Source organism: Catharus ustulatus, chromosome 29 (genome assembly GCF_009819885.2).
Source record: "Catharus ustulatus isolate bCatUst1 chromosome 29, bCatUst1.pri.v2, whole genome shotgun sequence".
In the NCBI taxonomy this organism is placed as follows: domain Eukaryota; kingdom Metazoa; phylum Chordata; class Aves; order Passeriformes; family Turdidae; genus Catharus; species Catharus ustulatus.
This window is the reverse complement of record NC_046249.1, coordinates 6,124,157-6,148,230: the sequence shown is the minus strand read 5'-3', so window position 1 is coordinate 6,148,230 and position 24,074 is coordinate 6,124,157. Positions and strand designations below refer to the sequence as shown.

The 24,074-nt window shown below is 48.8% G+C and overlaps 1 protein-coding gene across 3 annotated transcripts in view; it reads right to left on the bottom strand.

Annotated features, from left to right (window-relative positions):
- MARCHF2 (membrane associated ring-CH-type finger 2) overlaps window positions 1–24,074 on the bottom strand; it is a 34,400-nt gene that overhangs the window by 4,708 nt on the left and 5,618 nt on the right. For 2 of the 3 annotated variants that reach the window (XM_033082046.2, XM_033082047.2), the window contains exons 2-4: window positions 17,385–17,604; window positions 13,668–13,863; window positions 734–943 (exon numbers count right to left, since the gene is read on the bottom strand). In XM_033082046.2, coding sequence (XP_032937937.1) covers window positions 734–943; window positions 13,668–13,863; window positions 17,385–17,560 — 582 coding nt within the window. In that variant the 5' untranslated portion in view covers window positions 17,561–17,604. Of the gene's footprint in view, window positions 1–733; window positions 944–13,667; window positions 13,864–17,384; window positions 24,000–24,074 lie in introns of those variants that run through there. The other variant, XM_033082045.2, reaches the window with a different exon arrangement.

The following is a 24,074-nucleotide window of genomic DNA, read 5'->3' as shown; positions in this document are numbered from 1 at the left end:
TCACCCCCTAATTCAGCACATCCAGAGATGCCAAACAAGGCATCTGCAGGAAGCTCTCTACCGGCACGGACCAGTTCAACACCTAGACTGGCTCAAGTGCAGGTTCCTGCCAATCCCCAGTGTCCCCCATGCAGCAGTGGGCCAGGGCAGGCTGGCTACCAAGTCTTGACTTGTGGCTGATCACACAACCCAGCATCAGAGAAGCCACCCCAGGGCCAGAGAGTTCCTTTCACACACCTTAAAAATATTGAGTGGGAGTTTGTTTAGTTGTGGCCAGAGATCCCCAAAGCCAGAATGCACCCCAGCTGGGCACAGCCAGTCTGTGCTGAGCAGCAAAAGCAGAGGGACATGGTGGTAACTTATTCAGGAGTCAAATGTGTTCCATATTTTTCGTTTCCCCTGCACTGCCCAGGTACCTAGTTTGTGTTTCTTCGTGAACCACAGAGGGGCCACTGCCTGACCCAGCCCCAGCTTCAGCCCCAGCTCCAGCACCTGTGCTGGATACCTGACACTTGGGGTACACTGTGACAGTCTGGATAGCAGATGACCAGGAAGTGGTTTTCCATTCTCAGCAACAACTTTAACAGCTTACACATGAAGGTAACTAAATGGACATTCAAGTGGAAGAGCCCAAAGTGTTCTCACACGGGGAGGTGGAAATAGCAGGTGGCACAGACAAGGTGTGAGCCAGTACTGTTTGAGCAGGAGCAGGACCCTGGCAGCTGGCACTTACCAGTGTCCAAAGGACGTAGATGGTGAAAAGTGCTATAGTGAGTGCTATGAGTCCGATGGCCTCCAGTCGACTGTTGAATTGCAAGTGGTCCTGGGCCCCACGCAGACACAGCCAGCCCGAGATGGCCGCCAGCGGAGTGATGAACAGGAAACACACCATGTCACAGAACAGCGTCCTCTTCTCATTGCGCGGCCCGGGGTCCCTCAGCCACTGCGGGAAGGACGGGACAAGGGATCAGTCTGTGACAGGCAGTGCACGGCAGGCAGGCAGAGCTGGGGAGTTCTCCCCTGCCTGACTCATATCAACCTTCTCCAAAATGGAACCAGACACTGTCAAGTCTAGGTTTAACAACTAACAAGGGAAATGGAAGAAACAGCTAAGGAATGTGTACAGGGGAAGGCAGTCATGAATACAGAAGCTCCTGGGCTCTCCTCTGGAGTAGTGAGGAGCAGGCACTGTAGGATGCCAGTTCAGTAAAGCCTGGCTTAATATGTATGGATCTGACAGGTCTTGGATTGAGCTTCAACAGAAACAGGCCCAGGACTCTAACTGGTGAATGGCCTGTGGGAAACAGGGGCACTGGGGTCTCCAGCAAGGCCAACCTATAAGACCATCTGTGCCAAATCTAGCCCTCGAGTTCCTTTGGGAGAATCACAGCATTTTAGAGTTTCACAAGCAAGCTCCATGTGTTTTTCTTCTTTTGGGAGTGCTGACTTGCTTCCAGTGTGGGTTCATTTTAGATACTTCACCAACAGCAATTGTTCTATTTTCCTAGGATTATGCTATTTTCAGCTTTTCCTTTCCTTTTTTAGAACAGCAAGAAGCTGTGGTTCCTACAGATACCAAATCGTTACAGCACATCTTTACTGGGATCTGTGTGTGCTGGCCTGTAGATTCTCCCTTCTCCTCCTCACAAAGAGGACTACTTCATTCAGGATTTTTTAAATTTTATTTTTAAGTACAACTTGGAGAATATTACTGAAAAGGCACAGGCACAGCAGAGAAGAGGCTCTCAGGTCTGGGACTGCCAGACTTGGTAGTACAGTACCTGCTTTTGAACATACAGCTTGGGAAGGGACCCATCTGGGAACTCTGCACAAAAAGCTCCTTTCCTACTCAGAAACCACAATTTAAGGAGCAATATGGAAGTGGTGGTGGCAGATATGCAAGCAATTAGTGAGACCCCAGCACAGTAACCTGAGGATGTGGCTGGCCAGAGGCATGCAGAGAGAGCAGGCCCAGAGGGAAGCAGAGCAGGGGGCACACAGGTGAGTGCAGATTTAACTGCAGCAGGGATGTCCAGTGAGACAGAGGAAAAGGGCAAGAATGAGACTGGAAGCACAACCAACTTTTGTGGAAATGAGAAAAAGAAGGGGGAGCTGGCAAACCTGGGCATGGAATAGGGGGGTAGCTGGGCTGGTTAGAGCCATAGGAACAACAGGTTCTGCAGCACCTGGGAGGGACACTGAGCTAGCCATGGGTGGAGGAGAGGATGCTGCAGTGACAGTTATGAGCCTGGCCAGGAATTTCAGCTGGAAGGACTCATAACCACAATATTTTAGGGATACGACCTGAATCATCTGAACACTTCTGTGGTAACAGTCAAGGAACTTTCACTGATTCTAAAGCCATTTGGAGCATGACTTGATGGGCAGATAGCCAGAAGGAAACCTCAGAATCAGAGAATCACTAAGGTTGGAAAAGACTTCCAGGATCATCAACCCAAAAGCACCTTCAAACCATGTCCTTAAGTCCTCCACACATTTTTTGAACATTTCAGGGGATGGTGGCTCCACCAGTGTCCTGGAGTCTGCTACAATGCCTGACAACCCCTTCCATGAAGAAATTTTCCCAATATCCATCCTAAACTTCTCCTGCCACACCTTGAGGCCATTTCCTCTCATCCTGTCCCTTGCTCCCTGGGAGCAGAGCCCGACCCCGACCTGACTGCATCTTCCTGTCAGGGAGTTGTGGAAAGCCAGAAGGGCCTCCGTCCGAGCCTCCTTTTCTCCAGGCTGAGGACTCCCAGCTGCTCCTGGTGCTCCAGCCCCTTCCCCAGCTCTGTTGCCCCTCACTGGACACACTCCAGTGCCTCAGTGTCTTTCCTGGACTAAGGGGCCACCCTAGGATTTGAGGTGGAGCCTCACCAGTGCCCAGTACAGGGAAATGGTCAGAGCCCTGGTCCTGCTGGCCATACTATGCCTGGTATAGGCCAGGTGCCATTGGCCTTCTTGGCCATCTGGCTCATATTCAGTCACTGCTGACCAGCACTACAAGGTCCTTCTCCACTGGGCAGCTTTCAGAGCAGGCAGAACTGTTGTTTGGACAGGAGCTGGGAGAAGGAAGGCAGACCTGCAGGTCCCCCCTGCTATGGCTCTGCAGAAGAATCAGTGTGATGAGCTGAGTGGGACAATAAAGACTACAGTAGTTTCACGAATACAAGCCGCACGGATTATAAGCCGCACCCCCGGTGCCTCGACAATGTTGCTGTCTTTGTCAATAGATAAGCCGCACCCCGAATATTAGCCGCACTTTCGTTCGTCGCGAGAATCCGTGCGCAGCTTTCACAAATTGGCCAATTAGTAACAGGATCGCGGCATAGCGGGCTTTACTGGCTCGGGGCGGGGCCAGGAAGGCTCGGCCCGCTCATGGTTGCCGACGGGGCCGGGTGGCCCAGCTCAGCGCCACGGCTCGGCGGGGCTGGCCGGCTGGTGCTGCCGCCGCCGCCGGGCTCGCTGGCCCCCCTCTCCCGTCAGCACCGCCCCGCTGCCGCGTTCGCTCGCCCGGCTGGCAGGGCTGCCGCCGCCGGGCTCGCCGCCCGCCCCGCTGCCGCTTTCGCTCGCCCTGCGCCGCGCCTCGCGAGCGCCGCGCCTCGCGAGCGCCGCGCCCGCCCCGCGGCGGCGGCGCTTCGCTCGCGGCGGCGGCGCTTCCGCGAGCGGCGGCGGCGCTTCGCGAGCGGCGGCGGCGCTTCCGCTCGCGGCGGCGGCGCTTCGCGAGCGCCGCTTTCGCTCGCCCCGCCGGCAGGGCTGCCGCCGCCGCCGCCACCAGGCTCGCCGGCCGCCCCCTCCCGTCTGCACCGCCGCCGCGTTTCCTCGCCCTGGCCGGCACTGCAGGCCCCCGCACCGCCGGGCTCCCCCACGCTGCTGGCCCCGATTATGCTGGGCTTCCCCCGCTGCCAGGCAGCCCCACCCGCCGGCCTTCCTGCTTCTGCCATGCTCCCCTGCACTGCTAGCCCCAGTTCTCCCGGGCTCCCCCGCCATGCTGGCTCAGGCTCTGCCGCCCTCCCTGCCCCGCCCTGCTGGCTCAGGCTCTGCCGCCCGCCCCCCACACTGCTGGCCCCGCCTCTGCCAGGCTTTCCCACCTCTGCCGGGGCCGGCCGGGCTCCAGCTTGGCTTGGGGCTGCCGCGGGCTCTCACTTCCGTGTTGGCAGCTTTTAGAATTTTGTTAATAGATTAGCCGCCCCGGAATATTAGCCGCACTTCCGGGTTTCCACCAAAATTTTGGTCAAATTGGTGCGGCTTGTATTCGTGAAATTACTGTACACATGCAGTCTGAGCAGTCCTGGGAGGAAGTGAGGGTGCACAGCAACTCACTGGCACAGGAAAGCTGCTCCCATACACAGAACCTCCTGGGCAGCCCCAGCACTCAAACCCAGCCACATGCCAGGTTCTCCCCAGTCCAACCAAGACAGGGCTGCCTGGTGATACAGCACTCAGATAAGTGCCAAATCAACCCACCTGGACCAAGTTCCCTCTAGCAACAAGCCCAGAGCACCCCATTCCCTGCAACAGGACATGTTGGGGCACTTTTGACACTTGTACAATAAGAAGCTCAGGCAGATAGGTATTTTACTGCATCTTAATTCTGTTTATAGTCCTTGTGACTTTTGAAACTCCTTCCTCCTCCCCAAGATGGGAGACAAACATATAAAGGCAGGAAAGAAATTAATTTCCTTTTGAAGTAGTTCATTTACTTTGCTAATATGCACTGACACAGTAACAAAATGGAACACAGTAAGCCACTCTAAGGGTGCAGCATTTTTGGCACTGCAACACATTGGTGCATACGGGACTTTAAATAAACTTTGCAAACAATCCATAAAGTGGTCAGGTAGATTAAACAATTTTTGTAGGGAAAACTATCAAGTAAGCATGGGAAAGCAACAAAAGTATAACTTGGTCTTCTTCCAGGAGCTTCCACACTGCAATCATGTCTGAGACTGAAAGGAAAGAGGCAGAGGTGGCTGCTTGCTGCCATTTGGGCTATGAGCTGAGTTCTAGATCCTGCTTGTAACTTCTCTGCTTGTGTGACAGAATTCTGGGTACAACCACATTTCTTTGTCCTCCAGGCTTTTTGAGATACTGGGATCAGCAGGGCTGTGGAAGGGAGCTCATTTCTTAGAGCCACACCAGGGCTATGGGATGATGAGAAGCTGACCTTTCAGTGCTACAGTGCCCATGAAGCTTGGGTTAGCCCATGTGATGGGAGGCAAGAGGGGGGCAGGCAGTAAAAGGCATCAGGACATCATCAGCTCCTCTGGAAGTCAAGAGCAGAACTCAAAGCGTATCAGAGCAGTCTCTCTGCCTGTCCATCCCAGCACCTGCTGTTCTATGTATCTCAAGGCTGGGCTGCATTCTGCCCCTTGGGACCAAGGGGAGTGGACAGAAGAGGGACTCTCCCAGCAGCACGCAGCACCTTGCAGTCTGTCTAGGGGCTTACAAATGGGTGTTTTAAAAATTAGCTTTCATTGATTCTTACAGCTGACTTACCTTGTGTGGCTAAATGTCCATGGCATGAGCTGTCAGCCCATTTCATGAACGCATCCATGCAGCACTCAGTGCAGCACAGTAACAGCACTGGAGGGACCAGTGCTCTCCAGCCACCACGTGCTCACATCTCTCTCCCTGCCTTGCACCTGGACCACTCACCCTGGTGGGTGTGTGAGCAGTGTGACCTGCCAGCCTCACCAGCTGACCCTGCCAGAGTTCCCCTCGTGCTTCACAGCTACAGCATGATGGCAAGCCACAGCACCACACAAGTATGGCTGCATTACAAAACATCCCACATGCTTTCTGCCCACCAAACAGTTACCCTGTGGCTTCTCAGGTGCCTGTTGATTTTCCTGCCACTACTGACCTGGTGCCTGGCTATAAAAGCCAGGAAAAAAAAAAGAATTTGATCACAGCAGCACTATTAGCCCTGTCCTGAAGAACATGCTGAATCAAAACAATACAGCTTCATACGAGAGACTTTTACATCCCTTCTCTGGGCCTGCACCAAAACCTTTTTGCAGGTCATCAAGCTCCATGGGCAGCTCCAGCAGAATGGTCCTGTTTCCTACACCAAGGTGGGAAGGAATGTTTTCTAAGTATCTGGAATTCAGGAAGCCAAAACCCAGAAATGCCCCTAGCCCTGCAAGTAGAGCAGTTAAATGCTGCAGCAGAAAGCTGCTCCTTCTCATCCTCCTTTCCTCAACTACCTGCCACCAACGCTCCACAAACCAAATCCCTCCATGTATGGTCATGAAAGCCTTCCCTGCACCCTCAGCTGCTGGGAAGCACAGGGCTCTGGGCTGACCCAAGGGATTCAGGAGCACTAGAAATGGTGAACAGGACAGGAACAGACCAAACAGTGCTGCAGGTCACTGGGACACTTTCCTCCAGAGCAGCATGTGCTTCCATGGTTGGTGGCACCATGGCAAATGCCACACCAATGACATGTGCCAATGCAGGATCACAGCACTGCCAGCAGCTGCACCTCAGAGAAAGCTCACTGGTCTTCTGGATCAGCACAGACAGGGCTGGACAAAGTAGTGAAGATGGACAGGTAAGGAAGACTAGTGCTGGTGAGTACCGAGAGTGCAGGAGTGCCATTGCTTTATGCAGTGCAGTGCTGGGACTGCACAGAGAAGTGCCAAGAGGATCTCATGTGGTCCTATGACCAGCATCTCCAGACACCAAACTCAAGTAAAAAGAGAAAGGCAAAGATCAGAGGAGTGGGAACTCAGCTGGAACCAAGAAGGATTTGCTTTTCACTAGATCCAAGGGGTCTAAACGATGCATGCATTGAGCAAGGAGAGAGGTGGGCTGGGGAAGGGTAAATGGACACAGACTAGACAACAGTGCAGTGAGTTCAGCAAAAGAGTTCGAGGAAAGCAAAGGGAAAAGTCTGTCTGCAAGGAAGATAAGGCTGGAGGAAGGGTGGGGGAGAGCTTATATCACAGCTCAGTTCTCTGAACTGGAGGGGGGACAGTGAGCGCTGCACCCGGCACTGCGCCCAGAAGCCAAACTTGTTTCCCTAATAATGTAAGCAGGAGTAACATCACAATTCCTGCCTGCCAACCTCCCTATTCATGTTCCAGGGACATCTCTGCAGCACCTCCCACAGCCACAGAGGCACAGGAGACTCAGGAGACGAAGCAGAGTGACAGACCCATAGGAGGTGACTCCTGCTCTGGCATGACCCACACAGTCAAGCCAGTCCTCAGAGAATTTCAAACACATTTTGTTGCGTGTTACATTGTGTTTTAAAGCTGCACTTTCAAGAGACAAAAAAAAAAAAAAATCCACTGACCATAAAATATTCAGTTTAAGCGAACCAGAAGTATTAGCAATCATTGAAAAGTAATCATCTTTAATCAAAATTGCACCGTAAACTCCAAGAAAAACAGCAAAAAACTGTCAGGCTCCTGTACAACACAGTACCCTTGGAAGGAGAAGCTGTTTAAAGGAGGCAAAGGAGCACATCAGAATCACAAAAGCAGCCCATTTATAAATAAAGCTGTTAAAACACACATTGGTGGAAAACACCAGCATTGAAGACATGGAAGCAGAATTTTCTTGGGACTCTCTGATGAGATTTGCTTGCAAGGACGGAAATAGGGAAACAAAGGGTGTGGCTGGACTGCTACAACAGTGACTGGTTCACCAGAGAAATATTTTTTGGAATTAGTGCGATGTCTTAAATGAGTTTTGCCTTAACAAAGGTATTAAATGCTTGCAGAAGCATTATGATCAAGTCCTGCATTATACTTGCTAGCTTTCACCACAAGGGTATGTTGACTTTCAACCTCCCAGTAATTTTAGCAAAGCCAGAGCCTTTGGTCTCTGCACCAGCAGTTTGTATCCTCTCTCAGAGCAGAGACCTGAAACATCCTGGCTCCTCTCCCTGGTATTTACATGATGTGTGAACAAAAATACACCCTTCCTCTGCAGTACAGAGTGATCTTTGCTGGAACTAAACAGATGCTGCTTTGACACCTGTCTGACCTGCAATCCCGGGACATTTCCGCAGAGACCTGGGCACAGACCTGACCTGACCCCTCCCCATGCCAGGACTGCGCCTCGGAAACCAAAGCTGGCTCACAGCAGGGGCAGATGGCCCCAAACAGGAGTCTGTGGGCTGCCGAGGTGGTGTTTCTCTTCAGCCCAGTGAGAAATACTCAGAGGGGACAAAATTAACAATAGCTTGAAGCTAAACCACTTCATAAGCAGTTAATGAACTGAAGAGAGAAACGAGAGGGCGGGTGTGACAGTAAAACACAAAACAAGGTGGCCATGGAAAGAAAATACTTTTGCTGGTAACATGGGAAAGTAAAAATGGGCAGGAGTGGGCTCAGGTACTGAGCCTGAGATCTGTATTGATAATACAGACCAACTGACACACCCTCCTCCCTCTGTGGGCAGTGGGCTGCAGCCAGGGAGAAGGCCAAGAGCTGTGCAGAAGGACTTGCGGCTGTAGAAACACAAACACACTGTCACCCTTGGTAATGCTTTCTGGAAATACACAACATATCCAGTACAGTCCCAAATGCCTCCATCCACGCAGTTCTGCCTGAAATCCCAAAGAATAAAGCATCTCCAGGAGGAAGACCACTTTGTAAGAGAAAATAGGTTTGTGATGGATTTTGCCTCAGACCAAAGAGAAGAGTTTATTTGGAAGGGAGAACATAAACAACAGAGGCAGAGGAGGCAACATTTTGATTCATACACAGGTTGCCTGCACGACCACTTATCCTGGTTCTCCTATAGCCAGGAAGAGGCATGTTCCTCCAGACAAGCTGGCACATCCTAACTTAGCCAGAAAAGGTACAGATACTCCCTGAAGAAGAATCCTGGGCAGTAACTGGGCATTTCCTGTGCATTATATTATTAGAACAAAGAGGAAAGTACTTCCTCCAGGAAAGCTATGTCTGCTGCAACCTACACTTCAAACACTTCATCTAAATATCAAATGTTGAAATCTTCCATGGAACACAAAGTATTTTGCCTTTTTTGACTATGCCAGCCATGCTGGCTAGAGTGCCCTGGAGTCAGATCACCTCCCTGTAAACATATAGAGGCCCATTTAATTAGCAATCATATAAGAAAATCAAGTATTGGAAAACCATCTCTCTCCAAGGCTTGGCAAATTTTGTTCTCTACTGGGGACATGCTCCTTACTCAAGAACCCTGGTCCACAACTGTCTTGTGCTGGAGACCACTTCAGAGCCAAACAGAAGCCAGTCTGTCCTCTCACAGCACAGGGAGCAGCATCCTGCACATCTGGCTACAAAACTCTCCACCCAGAATTCTCCATCTCCACCTGCAGGTGTTCAAAACATGCCTCCACTCAGCCCAGTGATCTCACAGCCTAACCAGCTTCTTGGTTATAAAATAGCTCAGTTAGGTTGAACTGCAGGAGATATTTCCCCCCACACCCATGGGCCAGCCTGTGGTTGCCAGAGCTCTGGGCTCAGACAAATTCCCCACTCTGGGTTCAGAGATCAGGCACACTGGCAGTCAATACTGTTACTGTTTTTATATTGAACAGACCACAACATAAATCAATGGCTGCTTAAAGAAAACAAAAATACAGTTTTATTAACAAATTATCTTTCATCTATGCTGGACAAAGTTGACACCTTTCCTCTGTAAAGGAGGTTGCAGAATTCAATTACTGTTTGTGAAGTGCTTGGATGCCACAGCAATAAGTACCCCAGAGAAGCTTGTGAGAAAATGAATTGTTTGGTCTTGGTAAACAGGGATTAACACTGCAGGATTAACACAGGCAGCTACCGAGTATCTTCCATCCATGCACTGCTTCTGGAAGACACAGACTGTGACTATGAAGACCACACTGTAACACAGATAGACAAGAGGCCTGAAGTAAAAACAAAGGCAATTTTGGCCATGGCATTTCCTGACTTCCAAGAAATCAGGAAGTTTACACAGAAGCATTTCAACTTGGCCATGTAGCATCCCCCCAGCACTTACCAAAGTGTCTCTGGCAGCCCAAAATCAGCCTCAGGCCCTCTCCTTTTGAAGAATCTCAAAACCACATGGACAAAGCCAGTTCTTAATGAAGCTGATCGTCCCTTCCCAGAGATCAGCTGTGCTGACCAATGACTGCTGCAGCCACTATGACCAGCTCTAAGTTTCCCCAGGCTGGAAAGGCAGGACATGGCAGAACCAGCAGCAAGAGCTGCTTTCTCCTCAGAGGCCCAGCAGCAGGTAGCATGCTACCAAATTCCCTTGTGGCCAGGTGACAGCAAAAGAGAGCTAGAATGCTTGGATAGGCTTTCACACATGGAACAGACCCTTCTGCCATGCAGCATGCTCCCCGCATCATTCCTAGTCTCCACCCATTTACCCTCTGCTCTTAATTTCTATTGTGATTTCACAGCTTTACTTTGTCAGCAGTAGATCTTTATCAGGGCTCCTCAACAGCACATTCACCAAAAACATCACTTCCCCCTAAGTTTCAAAACACTCCCCACCCCTCCTCACAATCAAGAGGGAGAGAACTTCCCAGATAAAATGGCTGGGGGAACTTAGACATTTTTAAATTACTAAGTAGCGTCTTTCCCCAGCCCTCTTCTCAGAAACAGATGAACAACTTGGAGATGACACTTCCCAAAATTATTTGGTGAAGAGCTGCAGCCCAGTCTGGTGTGGGGAAGAGATCGCATTAAGGGAAAGTGCCAGCCAGCTGGCCAAGGGGTTAGCAGCTCCTTCCAAGGGTCTCTGCACCAAGGGCAGGGCCTCTGCTACCAGTGGGAGCTTCCCAAAGCAGTCACACTTTGTCAGTTGACCTCTAAGCCCCAGCAAAGCTCATAGGATGAAGCATACTCACTGTCATTGCTTCTGCCCAGCACAGATTGCAGTGGTGCAGGAGCTCAGAGTGGCTATAATAGGTCCCAAAGAAAATGAGAAACTGAACTCCAGGTCACTTTCCCCAGGTTCCAGGCAAGGATCAAAGGGTTTATAGCATGATAGAAATAATACAACAAAACCAGGTGGTCTTTCCAGAGCCATTTTGCTCTAGCAGGAGCCCTCCAGCCACGGTGTGCCAGGCACAGAGCACACCTGCTGATGAGCTGAATGCACTGTGCAGGGCCTGGCACACCTGAGTGCTGCAGCCACAGCACACACTGCTGGGAACAGCACCCACTGCACTCCATCTACCATGGGCTGTATTAAACCAGGCTATATGCTGCTTTCCAAGCCAGGGAAAACCTTACTGCCCCTGAGCTGCTGGCAACTGCTCTGGAGCTGTGCCATGAAGGTGAGCTGCATGTAAGGCTCTGCTCTGCAGCAGGGATCACTCTCACCAGCTATCTGGTGACTTTTCATAAGGTGCTTAGCAGCCTCCAGGCTCACAAGGCACTTTAGGCAAGCTGTTCCCCAGCAGACACCACAACAGAGTAGATCATCCCCTTCACTGTGCTCACAGTCCCAGAATACCAGAAGTAAGAAATCACTGGAATCCCAAAGCCTTTGCCAGCTGGCAGTAATGGCTCAGGGAGTCCACTCCTTTCTGAAAAAACAGTGGCAGTTCTCCTGTGTTTGAGCTCATTAAATGCTGCCCAGCCATCACCTCTCAGCACTCAGTTTCTTTGTTGATCACGCTACCCTTACAGTCTCTAGTCCAGAGGGGCTTTTCACAAATTTCAACAGGAATTAAAATTGATTGTCCTGGAATGCTCATTCACCTACACTGGAATACAGACAAGATCTTTCTGTCCCACTCTCCAAGCAAGCTCCTCATATCAGATGGAGGCACAGAGTTGGTATCACAGGAAAACCTCCTCCAATACACACTGGCCTTTGAGCTTTTATTTGAGGGTGCTGTTTTCCAAGCCTATGCTTGTTATGAGGTGCCACAGCATCGTGAAAGACGGCTGAATGCACTCCCACGTGTTTGTTTCTGGACAGGAATATTTTACTAGCCCCTGAGCTAAGACTTGCACTCTCAATTTGACCTGCATAAGCCCTAGCAAGCTCACTGCCCCTAGGTTTGCCTGCACTGTGCTCTCAAAGCCAAGATACAGCCCTTCTGAAATGTTTTAAAGCAGTGTTTTGCAACCTCTGAAACAACCCTTTGAGAGACACTGGCCAATTTATATGTTTGAGCAGCTTGGAGAGAAGCAGTAAGACCCCAACAGCAGTAACCACTGAGGTAATACATATTACTGTGGTAGATACATGGTTTGGGTTAGCACTGTAGGCTAAAGCCTCCTCCTATCTGGGATTGTCAAATCCATGACCGTCAGTTGTAAGTTTAACAGTCATTAAAACTTAATATCCATTTTGCAAACTGAAGCTTGAATGCTTCCCCAATTGGTGGACCCTTTTCCACTCCAAAGTTCACTAGGAGGAGATGGGAGCGTGAGAAATAGAGCTGGGGACTGTGTAAAGGAGGAAGGGACAAATACTGTTTCCAGACGGAGGTGGGGGAAGAAAAGAGGCAACCTCTGTAATTGATGGCAATGGAAAGAGAAATGTGAAAAGCAACTTAGAATTCCAGTTGTGACTCAGTTTTGACCTAACTGATGGGACGAGGGGAAGGAGAGTGAACAAGAGCAGTCACCACTACAAATCCAACATAACCCTGCCTCCACACACACTCTGCTGGCAGGCAGCGACAAATCTCTGACAGCCAACAGGTAACAAGAGTCTGCTCCTAAGAATCAATTCCCAGACCTCCCACTGCTAATGGCTGCAGGAATGTGGGGCTTCCAAAATTGTTAAGTGTAAAAGCTCAGGTGCAGAGTGATGCTTCTCTGCAGTGGCACAGTGTGTTGAAGGAACCCCCAAGCCAAGCCAGCAGCACACTGACATGGGAGAGGTCACACAACTGCAGACATATTAAACCATCTTCTAAAACAAATCCTTAAGCCTTTTGTACTGTACCTCACCGGTCTACTCATTCCTCTTTTGGGGACGTACACTTGAACCCTGAGGTCAGACAATGGCCTAGTCCATGCTGCCTTCTGTTCCCAAAACAAAAAACCCAACCCACCAGCCAGAACCTGCATTGTGTGTTCCAGCTCTGGAAGCTGATGGACTGATCCCCCTCCCAACACAGGGAGGAACATAAGGACCAGCTGAGCCCTGTCCTGTTTTCTCCTTCAACTGGGAGGAGCACAAAGCGGCAGGAAGGAGCAAGACCTAAAGGCTTTGAAGCACACATCAATATTAGTTTGTGAAGACAGGTCTTTCAGAAACAGTATCAGCAATCATCACATCTTACTTTTCAGAACAGAACATGACAAGGAAGGCACATGCAAGAGAGCTGCACTTATCCAACACTGAGATAAGACTAAAACCAGCAGCAAAGAAAGAATATTTATGAGAACTTCATATTTTCGTCAGCCATGTTGTGACATCTGCATCTGCTCAGGCATTAAAGCACAGCCACAAGCACAGCGCTTGCCCCTGGCAGGTGGCACATGGGCAGGTCACAGGTAGGAGCTGCCCCAAACACCACTACTGCATATTTGCAACTACATCACTTGGTCTGACAAGAGACTTGATCACTCCAAACAGACTCTTCTTTGTGAGTACAAAGGTACTGCAAGGAGGAGGAGACAGCAAGAACTACAAGAACAGTAGGGCAGTCATTTTCTCTCAAATGATACGGAAACAAAAATGAAGCAGGAAGAAAATGGTACCTCTGTCAAGGGTCTTGGTCTTCTTTCTACAACAAATTCTGTGTGGCAGAGCTCACAGTAATTTGTGTTGGAGGAGGATAACCATTTTTCCAGGCAGCTCTTATGCACGGTGCCCAGTGTTCCTGTGCAGTCACATGGGGAAAGCAGTCCCTCCCCATTTCCACCTTCATGACAGATTCGACAGATGGGACCATCACTAAAGAGGCAGAACGAGAGACAAACAGAATGAAATCACAGTCAGAGCAGGCAAAACAACACAGCCACAGGATCTGGTCCCACCAAGCCCCAGAAAGGCACGTGAACAGCAGGCAGTGTGTGACACAGCATGCCAGGAGCCTACTGCAACAAGAAGACAGCCTCAGGGGACCATGGAGGTGCTCAGGACATTGTAGATCATTTAAAATCTAGAAGACCCGTAACAACAAGAGAAGATGGCACACCAGCCTGGCCAGCTCAGCTGGCTCCAGAAGTGACTGCAGCACATGCCCTGCAGTCTTCAGCTCTGCTGACAGTGGGCACGGGCTGATACTGGACTCAACACCAAGCCTGAAGCACCCAGGCAAATGCAGAAGCCCAAAGCAAAGCCAAATGACCCACCGTAGTCACAGCATGCCCCAGCCACCTGCAGCCACTCAAGAGGTTGGCAATCAGGTCACATTTACCAGATCACATACCCACTCTCAGCTCTGCAGCCTGGGCTGAGCAAGAACTGCACAAGGAACAGCAATATCTCAAGACAACTGAACTGACCCTGGAAGCTCACCTCTCCAAGAACACAACATATTTCACAGCAAGCAGCCACCCAGACCAAGATTTCCAGCAAACAAACCCTCTGCCCACCACTGCACAGTAATTCTCTGGCATCCCATGGACCCTGACCCTCCCCAGAGCAACAATTGCTCTGCAGTACTTGGCCTCTCAGTGCCTGCAGAAATGCTTTGGTGCTTCAGGAACAACAGCTCCTTGGCATGAGGTCCAACTACAGAATCACACAGAGCCTCACAGAAGCAGAGATACCTACCAAAGAAACTAACAAACTTTCAGAGACACTTGCAACCTTCCCCATGGGAGGCCTGAGCTGCTCATCACACTCAAACCATCCGTCTGTGCCCAAGACATTCCTCACGCCTTCAGCTGGCACCACTGACTGTCAACAATTAATGCTACATCTTTCACTAGACCAGCTTGCTCAAAGCCCCAGCCAATCTGGCCTGGAGCACTTACAGGGATGGGGCATCCCAGCTGGCATCTCAAGGCACAGGTTTCTTAGCAGTCCTGTGCCACATATGCCACATGATGAGGATGTTTTGGGCCCCCTGGGAAGATCCAGATGGCTCTAGACACCAAAGTTTGCTGTTCTCAGCAGTTTATTTCATTTCTTCAGCACTCACCAATCACTGAGATAATTTAGGAACAAAATGCTGGACAGCAGAGGCCCATGGCAGGACTGCCTTCCCTGGACCATGGAAACCAGGCCCTCACTAATAATCTCACTTCCCACCTTCCAAACAGCCATTTCTTTCACACAGTTTTCCTCTTACATCCAAAGCTGCCAATCTAGGGGTGCGAGAGAGACTTAAAAAGGAACATCTTTATTTCAAAGACCCTATTGTAGGCCCTCTCGAAATCCAGGTGAGTGGTATCAGATATCCCCTTTCTCTAAATACTGCTGACAGAACAAAAGCCACACTGAATCCATATCATAGCTCACACTGCACTGCTATTCTGACTTCAAAAAACTCCACCTGACTGCAGAAGTTTGTGGGATTGCAACACAACAGTCAGAGCAAGCACTTAGCAATCTTCAAAAGCAGCATCAGCACTTGCATTAGTTTGCACAGAAAGCAACAGTGAAGAATAGAAGCACAGTTCAAGGAAAAGGAGAACGCTAGGGAAAAAGGTTGGTGGGACATGAAGGAAAACAGAAGAGCCAGCAAGGAAATGCATGTTAGCTCGCTAAAGAAGAAGCAACATTCCTTTTTTTGTGTGCCACAGGAAACCTCTACCACTTTCAATTCAATATTTAGCTTTGTTTCCTCCCAACTGGACTTTTATTTATATTTAGGGCTGTGAAGCAAATTACACCCGATGTACACTATCCCCTTCTCTCTGCCAAATGTCACTGATGAACCACTGACTCATGTTCTCTCCTCCTTTTTTTACATGCCTTTTACTGAGGGGACTTCTTCAGCCAAGACAATCCCTGCAAAATGCGCAACAGGAGTCTGGGGAGGTGGTGGAAACTTCATCCTCAGAGATCCTGGAAACTACATCAGATGAGACTCTGAGCAGGCTTGCTCTAAAAGGAAGCTGGACCAGCCATCCTATGGAATTCCCTTCTAATTTGAATTATTTGATGATTCTGTAACATTTCTTGCCATAAAATGCTATACCAGAACAGCTTGCATAGAGCCCTAGTGACACAACAGACAACCTCCTACAGCCTCCAGCACTCTCATGCATCTGTCATTTCCTAAGAAAAGCATCTGTAAGATACTTCACCCATTCTCTTCCTGTTTGAGAAGTTTCATATTTCCAGAGCATTACTATAACCTTGGCTACCAAGAAACAATCCAAAATGAAAAAAATTGCTGACAGTACGTGAAAAAAAATTCTTATCAGACTTCATTTTCCTTCCTTCCTTTCCCGCTGGGGTGGGGGCATGCTCACACTCCCACATGACAGACATCCAGACACAGTTTTCCAGCAGGCTGAAGACACCATATTAGTAATTCAACATTCCAATGCAGTAACGCTGCTCCTGACTTTGCTGTGCTATGTGCTGGTGACAAGGAAGGCACTGAAATCCACCATCAAAAGAAACAAACTAGTGTCCATGTAGAAACATTATGAATCCTGTTAGGTTTTTTTTAACCCATTTCCAGGCAGTTTTCCCACACAATTATTACACCCCCACAAGTTCTAAAGGGTTAAACAACTTCTCACCCAGAATATCTACTGCCAAAGAACAAGCTCAGTTACTTTCAGATTTTTATTGACCTGCTCCAGGTTTGCTGGATGCAGCAATTATGTTTGCCTCTATACTCATCCAGCTTCCCTGTATCCCTCCCCCAGGTCTGCAATTACTGCTTCCACATTGCATAAATGTTTGAATAAACTCATTGGAAAAAATAACAGCTGCTCAGACAGGATTTCTGAACACAAAATGCAGCTCTCAGTAGCTGGACTGAACAATGCTGCCAAATGTCCTCTACTCTGGAAGCTGCTCAAAATAAATGACAAGAAGTCACATCAGGAGGAGTCTGGGCCAGTGAAGCTGCCACGTGTCCCCTCTAGCAATAGCTGGATGTTGTGGCTCCTGCAACACAAACACACTCCCGTCCCTGCGGCTGATGATCAACACCACGCCTTTACTCCATGGATGTTCCTGGAACAAGGGCTGTGCTCCCCTCCCAGCCCTTCCAACGTCTCCATGAACAGTACACTGCCCTGCAAGCATGGCCCCACCTTCACTGCCGCCCCATGAGCTCATGGCAGTGGCTGCAGCTCTGGGGCTTCCACGAACACGGGACAGCGGGAGCCCAGCACAGGGCACAGGCCTGGGAGCAACCGGCTCACAAGGCTTCACACTCAGTATTAGTGCTCTGGCAAACTCCTTCACTAGACAAGGCTTTGTTGTCTCCCGGTACCCCTGAGGCAGCAAGGATGGGGAAGAGCCCAGCTGCAGCTCCGAACCCGTCCCTGCAGCAGCCTCACCTCTGGGCACCCAGCGCCTTGATGACAGTGGAGAGGAGCCGGCCGTCCTTGGTGGTGACCTGTGTGATGTACTGCGGGCGGCCCAGGGCCGAGTCCTCCACCGCCTTGGCCAGGGCAGCACTTCCCGGGCAGTCGCACAGGGAGCCGGGGAGGTGGCAGCAGTCGCCTGTCGTCATGGCAGCTCCGGAGCCCTCTGTCCCGGGCCCGGCACCCGGGAGACCTGCAGGAACAGCACCGCTGTCAGAACCCAGAACCATGCGGTGCCCAACCCTTCGCCATCCTCCAGCCCCCAGGACCCCAACACACACCTGTTTTGTGAGTCTTCTGTCCCCTTTAATAGGCTTTGTCAGGCTGCCTTACCATAAAATTAAGGCGCCAAGTGTTCTACTTACATAACTTACCATCAGAATTGCAAATTTGCCTTTCCCAGAGAGAATTCCTGGTACCCACCCTTTAACCTGATGAAGCCTTTCAAACTGAACGTGATCATACACAGATGAGGAAGGTAACCAGAAGCCCCATAGGCCTGTGCTGTGCTGGCTAGAGCTATCCTGAAAACTTATATTCACACTCTCCATAAATACAGCAAAGTTTCACCTGAACAGGGCACCTAAACTAGTTTATGTGGCTGGGTTCAGCAGGCCCTTCTCAGATGCCTTCAGGAGTTTTCTGAGCACTTGAAAGACTGTCCAAGCCCAAAAGGCTTCCTCACCCCATCTTTAATCTCTTTCCTCTTTATTTCATTAAAGAAATCCACAGGCTCCCATTTCTATATCCACTGTGGTACATCCCAACAGTGAATGTGTGGATATGAACCTCCCTAAAGCACAGAAAATCCTCCCTAGGAAGGGCATCAGGCGAGCCTGCCTCCTTCCCTTCCCTTTCAATTGTTCAGAGCTATAGTGACTTTCACAAAAGTCACTTGCAAACAGCAAAGCACACCAGCACACTTTCAACATTTACCCAGCAAAGAGAAGACACAGACCAAACAGAAAATGAAAAAAATTGAGATGATGCAGAGAAAAGCCCAACACGGCAAACCAGGAGCTGGCTCTGATGAGCCATGTGTGGACAGGAGAGCTCTGCCTTTGAGGTAAGGCAGCAGCTCACCCAAGCTGCCAGAAACAGCCACACTCCTCTCTGGCAGGGGTATCTCATCCCTAAAATCAGGTATGCTCTGCAGATTTAGAAAAATCCTGGTTTTGTCAATCGCCTTTAACCCGGTCCCTGAGAGGCAGCTGCACAGAAATAGAGCTGAGGTTACAGTGAGTCACACCGAACACAATCCAACAACATTGTACTGCTGGTAAAACCAAAATCCCTGTGTCTGTAAACAGAACTGCCTTATGTAAGGCATGCACAGTAATCCCTGTGCACCAGCACTGCTGGGATCAGAGCTGGAATGCTGCCTCATCCCAGTGGCTGCACTTCAAGATGAAATAAATCCATAAAAGAAGTTTGAATTAAAGCAATGAAAAGGAAAAAAGGGGAGGAATAAAAGAAAATAAAATAACCGCAACCCCAAATAAGATATATAAAAACAATTAGGTTTGTTAAATTTTGGGGGAGTGGAGGGATCTTGGTCCCCAAGTCTTTGTCTCCTGGAGGTAAGAGCAGACAAACAAACCTTCACCATCCCATCCAAGGAAAGATTTTTTTGGTTTGAGATCTCTGAGCACAACAGGGGTCAAGTATTCCTGTGAAATAACAGTTCTGTCAGGTACAACTAAGCAAATAACTAAAGAAAACAAGGGTTTGTTTCTGGTTGGAGGCTTGGCCACACTACAGAGGAAAAAAACCAAAAGAGCCGGTACAAGAACATGATCATTGGAGCCCTGAAAACACTGATTTTGGTAAGCACAAGTGCTTTTTCATTGGAAATTAAGCAACCCACACAACCAAGGACTTCATCTACCAGGACAGTTTCCTTCGTGCACATGCATTCAAGAGAGAGAACTCTTCACTGGTGTCTCAGAACCGGATGCCAACCTTCGTAGCATCCCCTCCCTTTACAGAATAGTTTCTAATTTCTAATAGAAGACTTTCTAATCTCTTTTTTAAAGCTGCTCTTGATAACTATCTGTAATCCTTCCTTTGCATCTGAGCAGGAATAAGCTTGAGCTTATGGGCAGGTCACTCTTGTTCAAAATGCACATTAATCTTTTCATCAACTTAAAAATTGACTTAATAGACTCAGCCTCTCTCTCCACCCTGCAAAGAACAGAGCCACTTTTCTCAATTCTCCTCCTCAAAGAAAAAAGGCTATAAACTCTCCAACTCCAAGGAGCAAAAAGTAAGATGATAAATGCTATTGGAATTACTTAAGTCAACTGTTCTGCAAGTTAAGGAATTCTTTAAAATTAACAACCTCTTACCGAAACAAGCATGAGAAGATATATGATTTTAATAAAAAGGTCAGTTCTAATGTTGTTTATTTTAAAGTCCAGAGGAAAAAGTCCATTCTGGGCGTACTGGAATAAAACTTCCCTCACTGACTGTGTCCTGGGAGTATTTATACTGAGGCTCTTTGTGCTCCACATCTGACAGACACAGGCAGCCCCATGGCCTTGCCCAGGCTGGAAGGGAATGGCCACCCTGCCGTTCTTAGGAAACATGTGGGTTTCTGGTACGAGTTATGTAGCATTTCCTTGTTGGGGTCCAGCCCAGGGTGGAACCTGAAGTCACTGCTTTAATATCTGACTCTTGCCATTCAGTAAATACGAAGGAAAAGCAGCAAGATTTTCATTGTTAGTAAAGAAGTAACTGAAATCCAAAGACAACATCTGCAGTGCACTCAGGTCCCAGTTCCATACCCTGTGGAACATGAACCATGGTGTACAGCCAAGTCAGTTCCTTTCCTGATCCCTGAAGGATCAGCTCATCAACACACAGCCTTCTCTCACAACTGCCAACAGCTCATGCAACCCAAACCCAGTGTTCACAGAATCATTCAGGTTGGAAACAGCCTTTGAAATAATCTAGTCCAACTGCTCCTCCAGCACTGCCAAGCTCACCACTAAGCCATGTCCCCAAGTGCCACATCCACACAGCTTTAAAATCGCTTCAGGGATGGTGACTCCACCACTGCCCTGGTAGCCTGTGCCAGTGCCGGACCACCTGTTCCATGAAGGAATTTTTTCAGCCTAAACCTCCCCAGTACAACTTGAAGTTGTTTCCTCTCTTCTTGTCACTTGTTACCTGGGAGAAGTGACTGACTCCCACCTGGCTGAACTCTTCTTTCAGGGAGTTTTAGTGAGCAAGAAGGTCCCCCCTGAACCTCCCTTCCTGAACACCTGGCTCCCTCAGCCACTCATCATCAGATTTGTGCTCCAGTTCATTCCCCAGCTCCATTTACAGTAGAAACATTAAAATCCCAGGATAAGAAACAAGACCCAAACAGCTGGTTTGAACCACACACCAGTCCTTGTCTAAGCACCTGTGTTTTCTGAGTCCTTTCCTTGGGGATACATTTCTTGTCCACATTTTTTAAAAAATTCTCAGAGACACTAGGTTTATTAGCAACATTCCCTCTGTAGCCACAGTTAGATATAAGCAAATACATGGGAAGTCTCTTCTCAGCAACATTTTGCATCCTCACGTTGTAAGCAGATCCGGAGCATAAAGGGTTGAGTTTGTAGAAAATTTTCAAACTGAATTTTCAAATCCTGTTTGTGGAAAGCTGTCTCAGAAGAGCAAATTCTGCACCAAAACTCAAATAGGTGCAGTAAATGAGCCAGTTCCTTGAAGAGCAGCCTTGTGCTCTGTCACTGCTTCAAGGCAGAGACTGGAGTGCTGGTGCAGGATCATGCTCCACAGCTTAAGTGAAACAAGCCTGCAAGATAGTACCCCTTATCAGTACTCATGCACTGCAATGAGATCTGTAATCCAGTTTATATCATCCAAAGGCAATGAGTGTGCCAGCAGAAGTAAGCAGGAATTAAGGAGCTAAAGGGACCCCCAGCTCTGCTCTCTTGGACTACGAAGATGGACAAAACAGTTATGTCTCCCAGACAGGGAAACCACTGCAGGCCAGATGAACACTTGGATCAAAGCCACAAAGGGAAAAACACAGTCAAGATGAGAAAGACAACAGGAAAGGCTTCAGCCAAATGATGGCAGTAACGGGGACTGTCAGGCGCAGGTCACGGCTCTGCCGTGCGGCTCGTGGCCTGTCCGCTAATGAATATCCCAAACAGCCTAAGGTCTTGGAGCAATCCTGTGGCTTTCATAGGATCCAGAGCAAACTGGAACTAGAACCAGCTGCACCTGCTTTGGGTGCAGTGTGTACACACCAGGCTTCCCTGGGACACCGCCACCAAGAAAAAACCCAATGCGTGAGGCTGCCAGAGGCCAAGTCTGTTCTCCTCACTGAGTAACCCATCTCCCTGATTAGCGTAACTGAGACCTAGCACCTCACCCATGGTGTCACCAGAGATAACCAGGCTGTGTAGCTAACATAACCCACCCATCTGTAGGTTGGGGACTTTCCAACCCCTGCTCACGTGAGCTGACGTTTGAGTCCAGCCTGCTTTCCAAAGCCCTTTTAGCCACTTTGGGCACACAGACACTGAGTTTTCTAATCACATGATCCTGCAAATGCCACCAGTGAACTGAAGGTTTTCAGTTGCTAAAGGACATTTCCAAACATCAGTGCTTTTTTTTTCACCACTAAAACTGGATTTCCCAAATCCTGGGCCCTACAACCATTTGAACATCTCAAGAGAATGGCTTGCTGCACACATCTAAGCACCTGCGCCCACACACACCATCTCATACAGCTAATGCACATCTTCCCATGGCCCAGGTTCAATCCCAGGTGTGCAGCACATACTTCCAGCATCAGTTCTGCCTACTGAGGCACCAGCCTCACCAGTGTACCTGCAGCCTCCATAGTCTGGGTTACTGACAGAGTACCCCCTCTTCTACATCTGGCCACTAGACCCTCACACTCAAGTGATCACACATTTAAGACACTGCTGCCAGAGATACACATAGATGGGATGAGTGGCCTGAAGTGCTCCCTGCTGTTAAAAGCTTATATAAGTGGATTAATCTAAAGAAAACAAAAACAGCAAAGAAAAACCCCCCAAGAACTGGTCCCAAACTGTGCAGGGTTTTGTTTTCAGTTTTGTTTGCTTAATTGTACTTTCTGCTGAGGGTTGAAAAATCACTGTATTATTGTGTTCTTTAATAAAAATACATTATTTTATACATCAACTAACTCATCAAAGTTACTCTGCAGGTCTGCTGTGTAACACCTTAAAAGTACCCAGAAGGTCAGCACAGGATCTGCCCACAATTGACCCATCAGCAACTCTTCCCATTGCTGAGGGTCTGGGAAGAAATCTCATTAGTCCTATGCTCAGAAGTCATCTGAACACAACAGCCCTAAAGTCAGGGTGCAAGGAGCCCTGTCCATTGAGAAAAGTGACACAGCATTTATAGCATACACCTCAACGTTCAAAATAACATCTGATGCCATGCCACAGCTCCTAAAACATTTTAAAAATTTGGGAAAGCATTTCACTTTCCAGAAGCTTCCCTATCCCTGCCCCGCCTGCAACATTTGGCTGGTAGTTGCAGCTAAAGGAGATGCTGTAAAAACTTCAGCCGTACCTTGCTCTTCAAAGGATGTCAGTGGAGCAATACTGTGGATTGGAGCCAGGAGACAGCCCTGACCCTGGGCTCAAAACAAGCCCCAAAAAGCCAGGGAAAAAACTAATCAAGGCACAATATTCTGGGAGCTTGTGAACGTTCTGATAAAGCTTCACACCAGGAAACTCCTCCTACACCTTCAACTGCAAAAGCTCTAGGCTGACTCCAGAGGCTCACCTGCCTCAACCCTGGGGCTGAGTTTAAAAACACATGCTCCAAGTTTAACCCTGTAACACCCAGGAGGAGGTCAGAAGTGTAGAGGACACAGCCTTTCTGGACTCCTGTGTTTGTCACATTTGTATGTGACCACACCTGGACTTGGTTGGGCTTTCTCTCCACTTTTCCAAAAACGCAGCTCAGCCGCAGTCTATGGTAACTCAAGGCTTCACTTACTGGCTGCTTGCTGCAGACAAACAGTCATAACTTCTCTGTACCAAGAAACTATTTAGACATGTTCTAGAAGATCTCTGAAGTCTTGATTATTTAGATTATGGGCTTGCAGACACAGATAAAGGGATAGTCTTCCATTTTTTCCAAGGAGACTACATTGCCAGGATCTGACTTCTATTCCCCACTGGTAGAAAAATACTGCAGCAAGCCTTGGTGATCAATAACTGCTGTTTCCCAAAGCTAACATCCACACATATCCCTCCTCTTCAAAACTTCAGCATATTGGATCAACATCTCCATGTCGTGAAGCAATGGAAAACTATTGGCTGGCAAAGATGAAGCTCCTGTGGCACAGCTTGTGTGGGGCTTGGCAGGGCTCCCCGCAGATGAGAACCCTAACTTTTAGACAAGGCCAAAGGCATGGGTTCTGTGTGGACACAGCAGGGTTCCCTGGATTTCAGGGTACCTGTCATGTTGTTCACCTACTGTTTTTCAAACTAGTTTTCTTCATTGCCTAATAAAGTTACTCAATATTCAAAAAGAAGCAAGAGATTCAAGCTCATATGTTGAGAAAAAAAAATCAGTATAAAAAGAAGAAGTCTAAAAGACAATTTTTTTCTTGCTGTGCTTGGGAACAATTAGGCT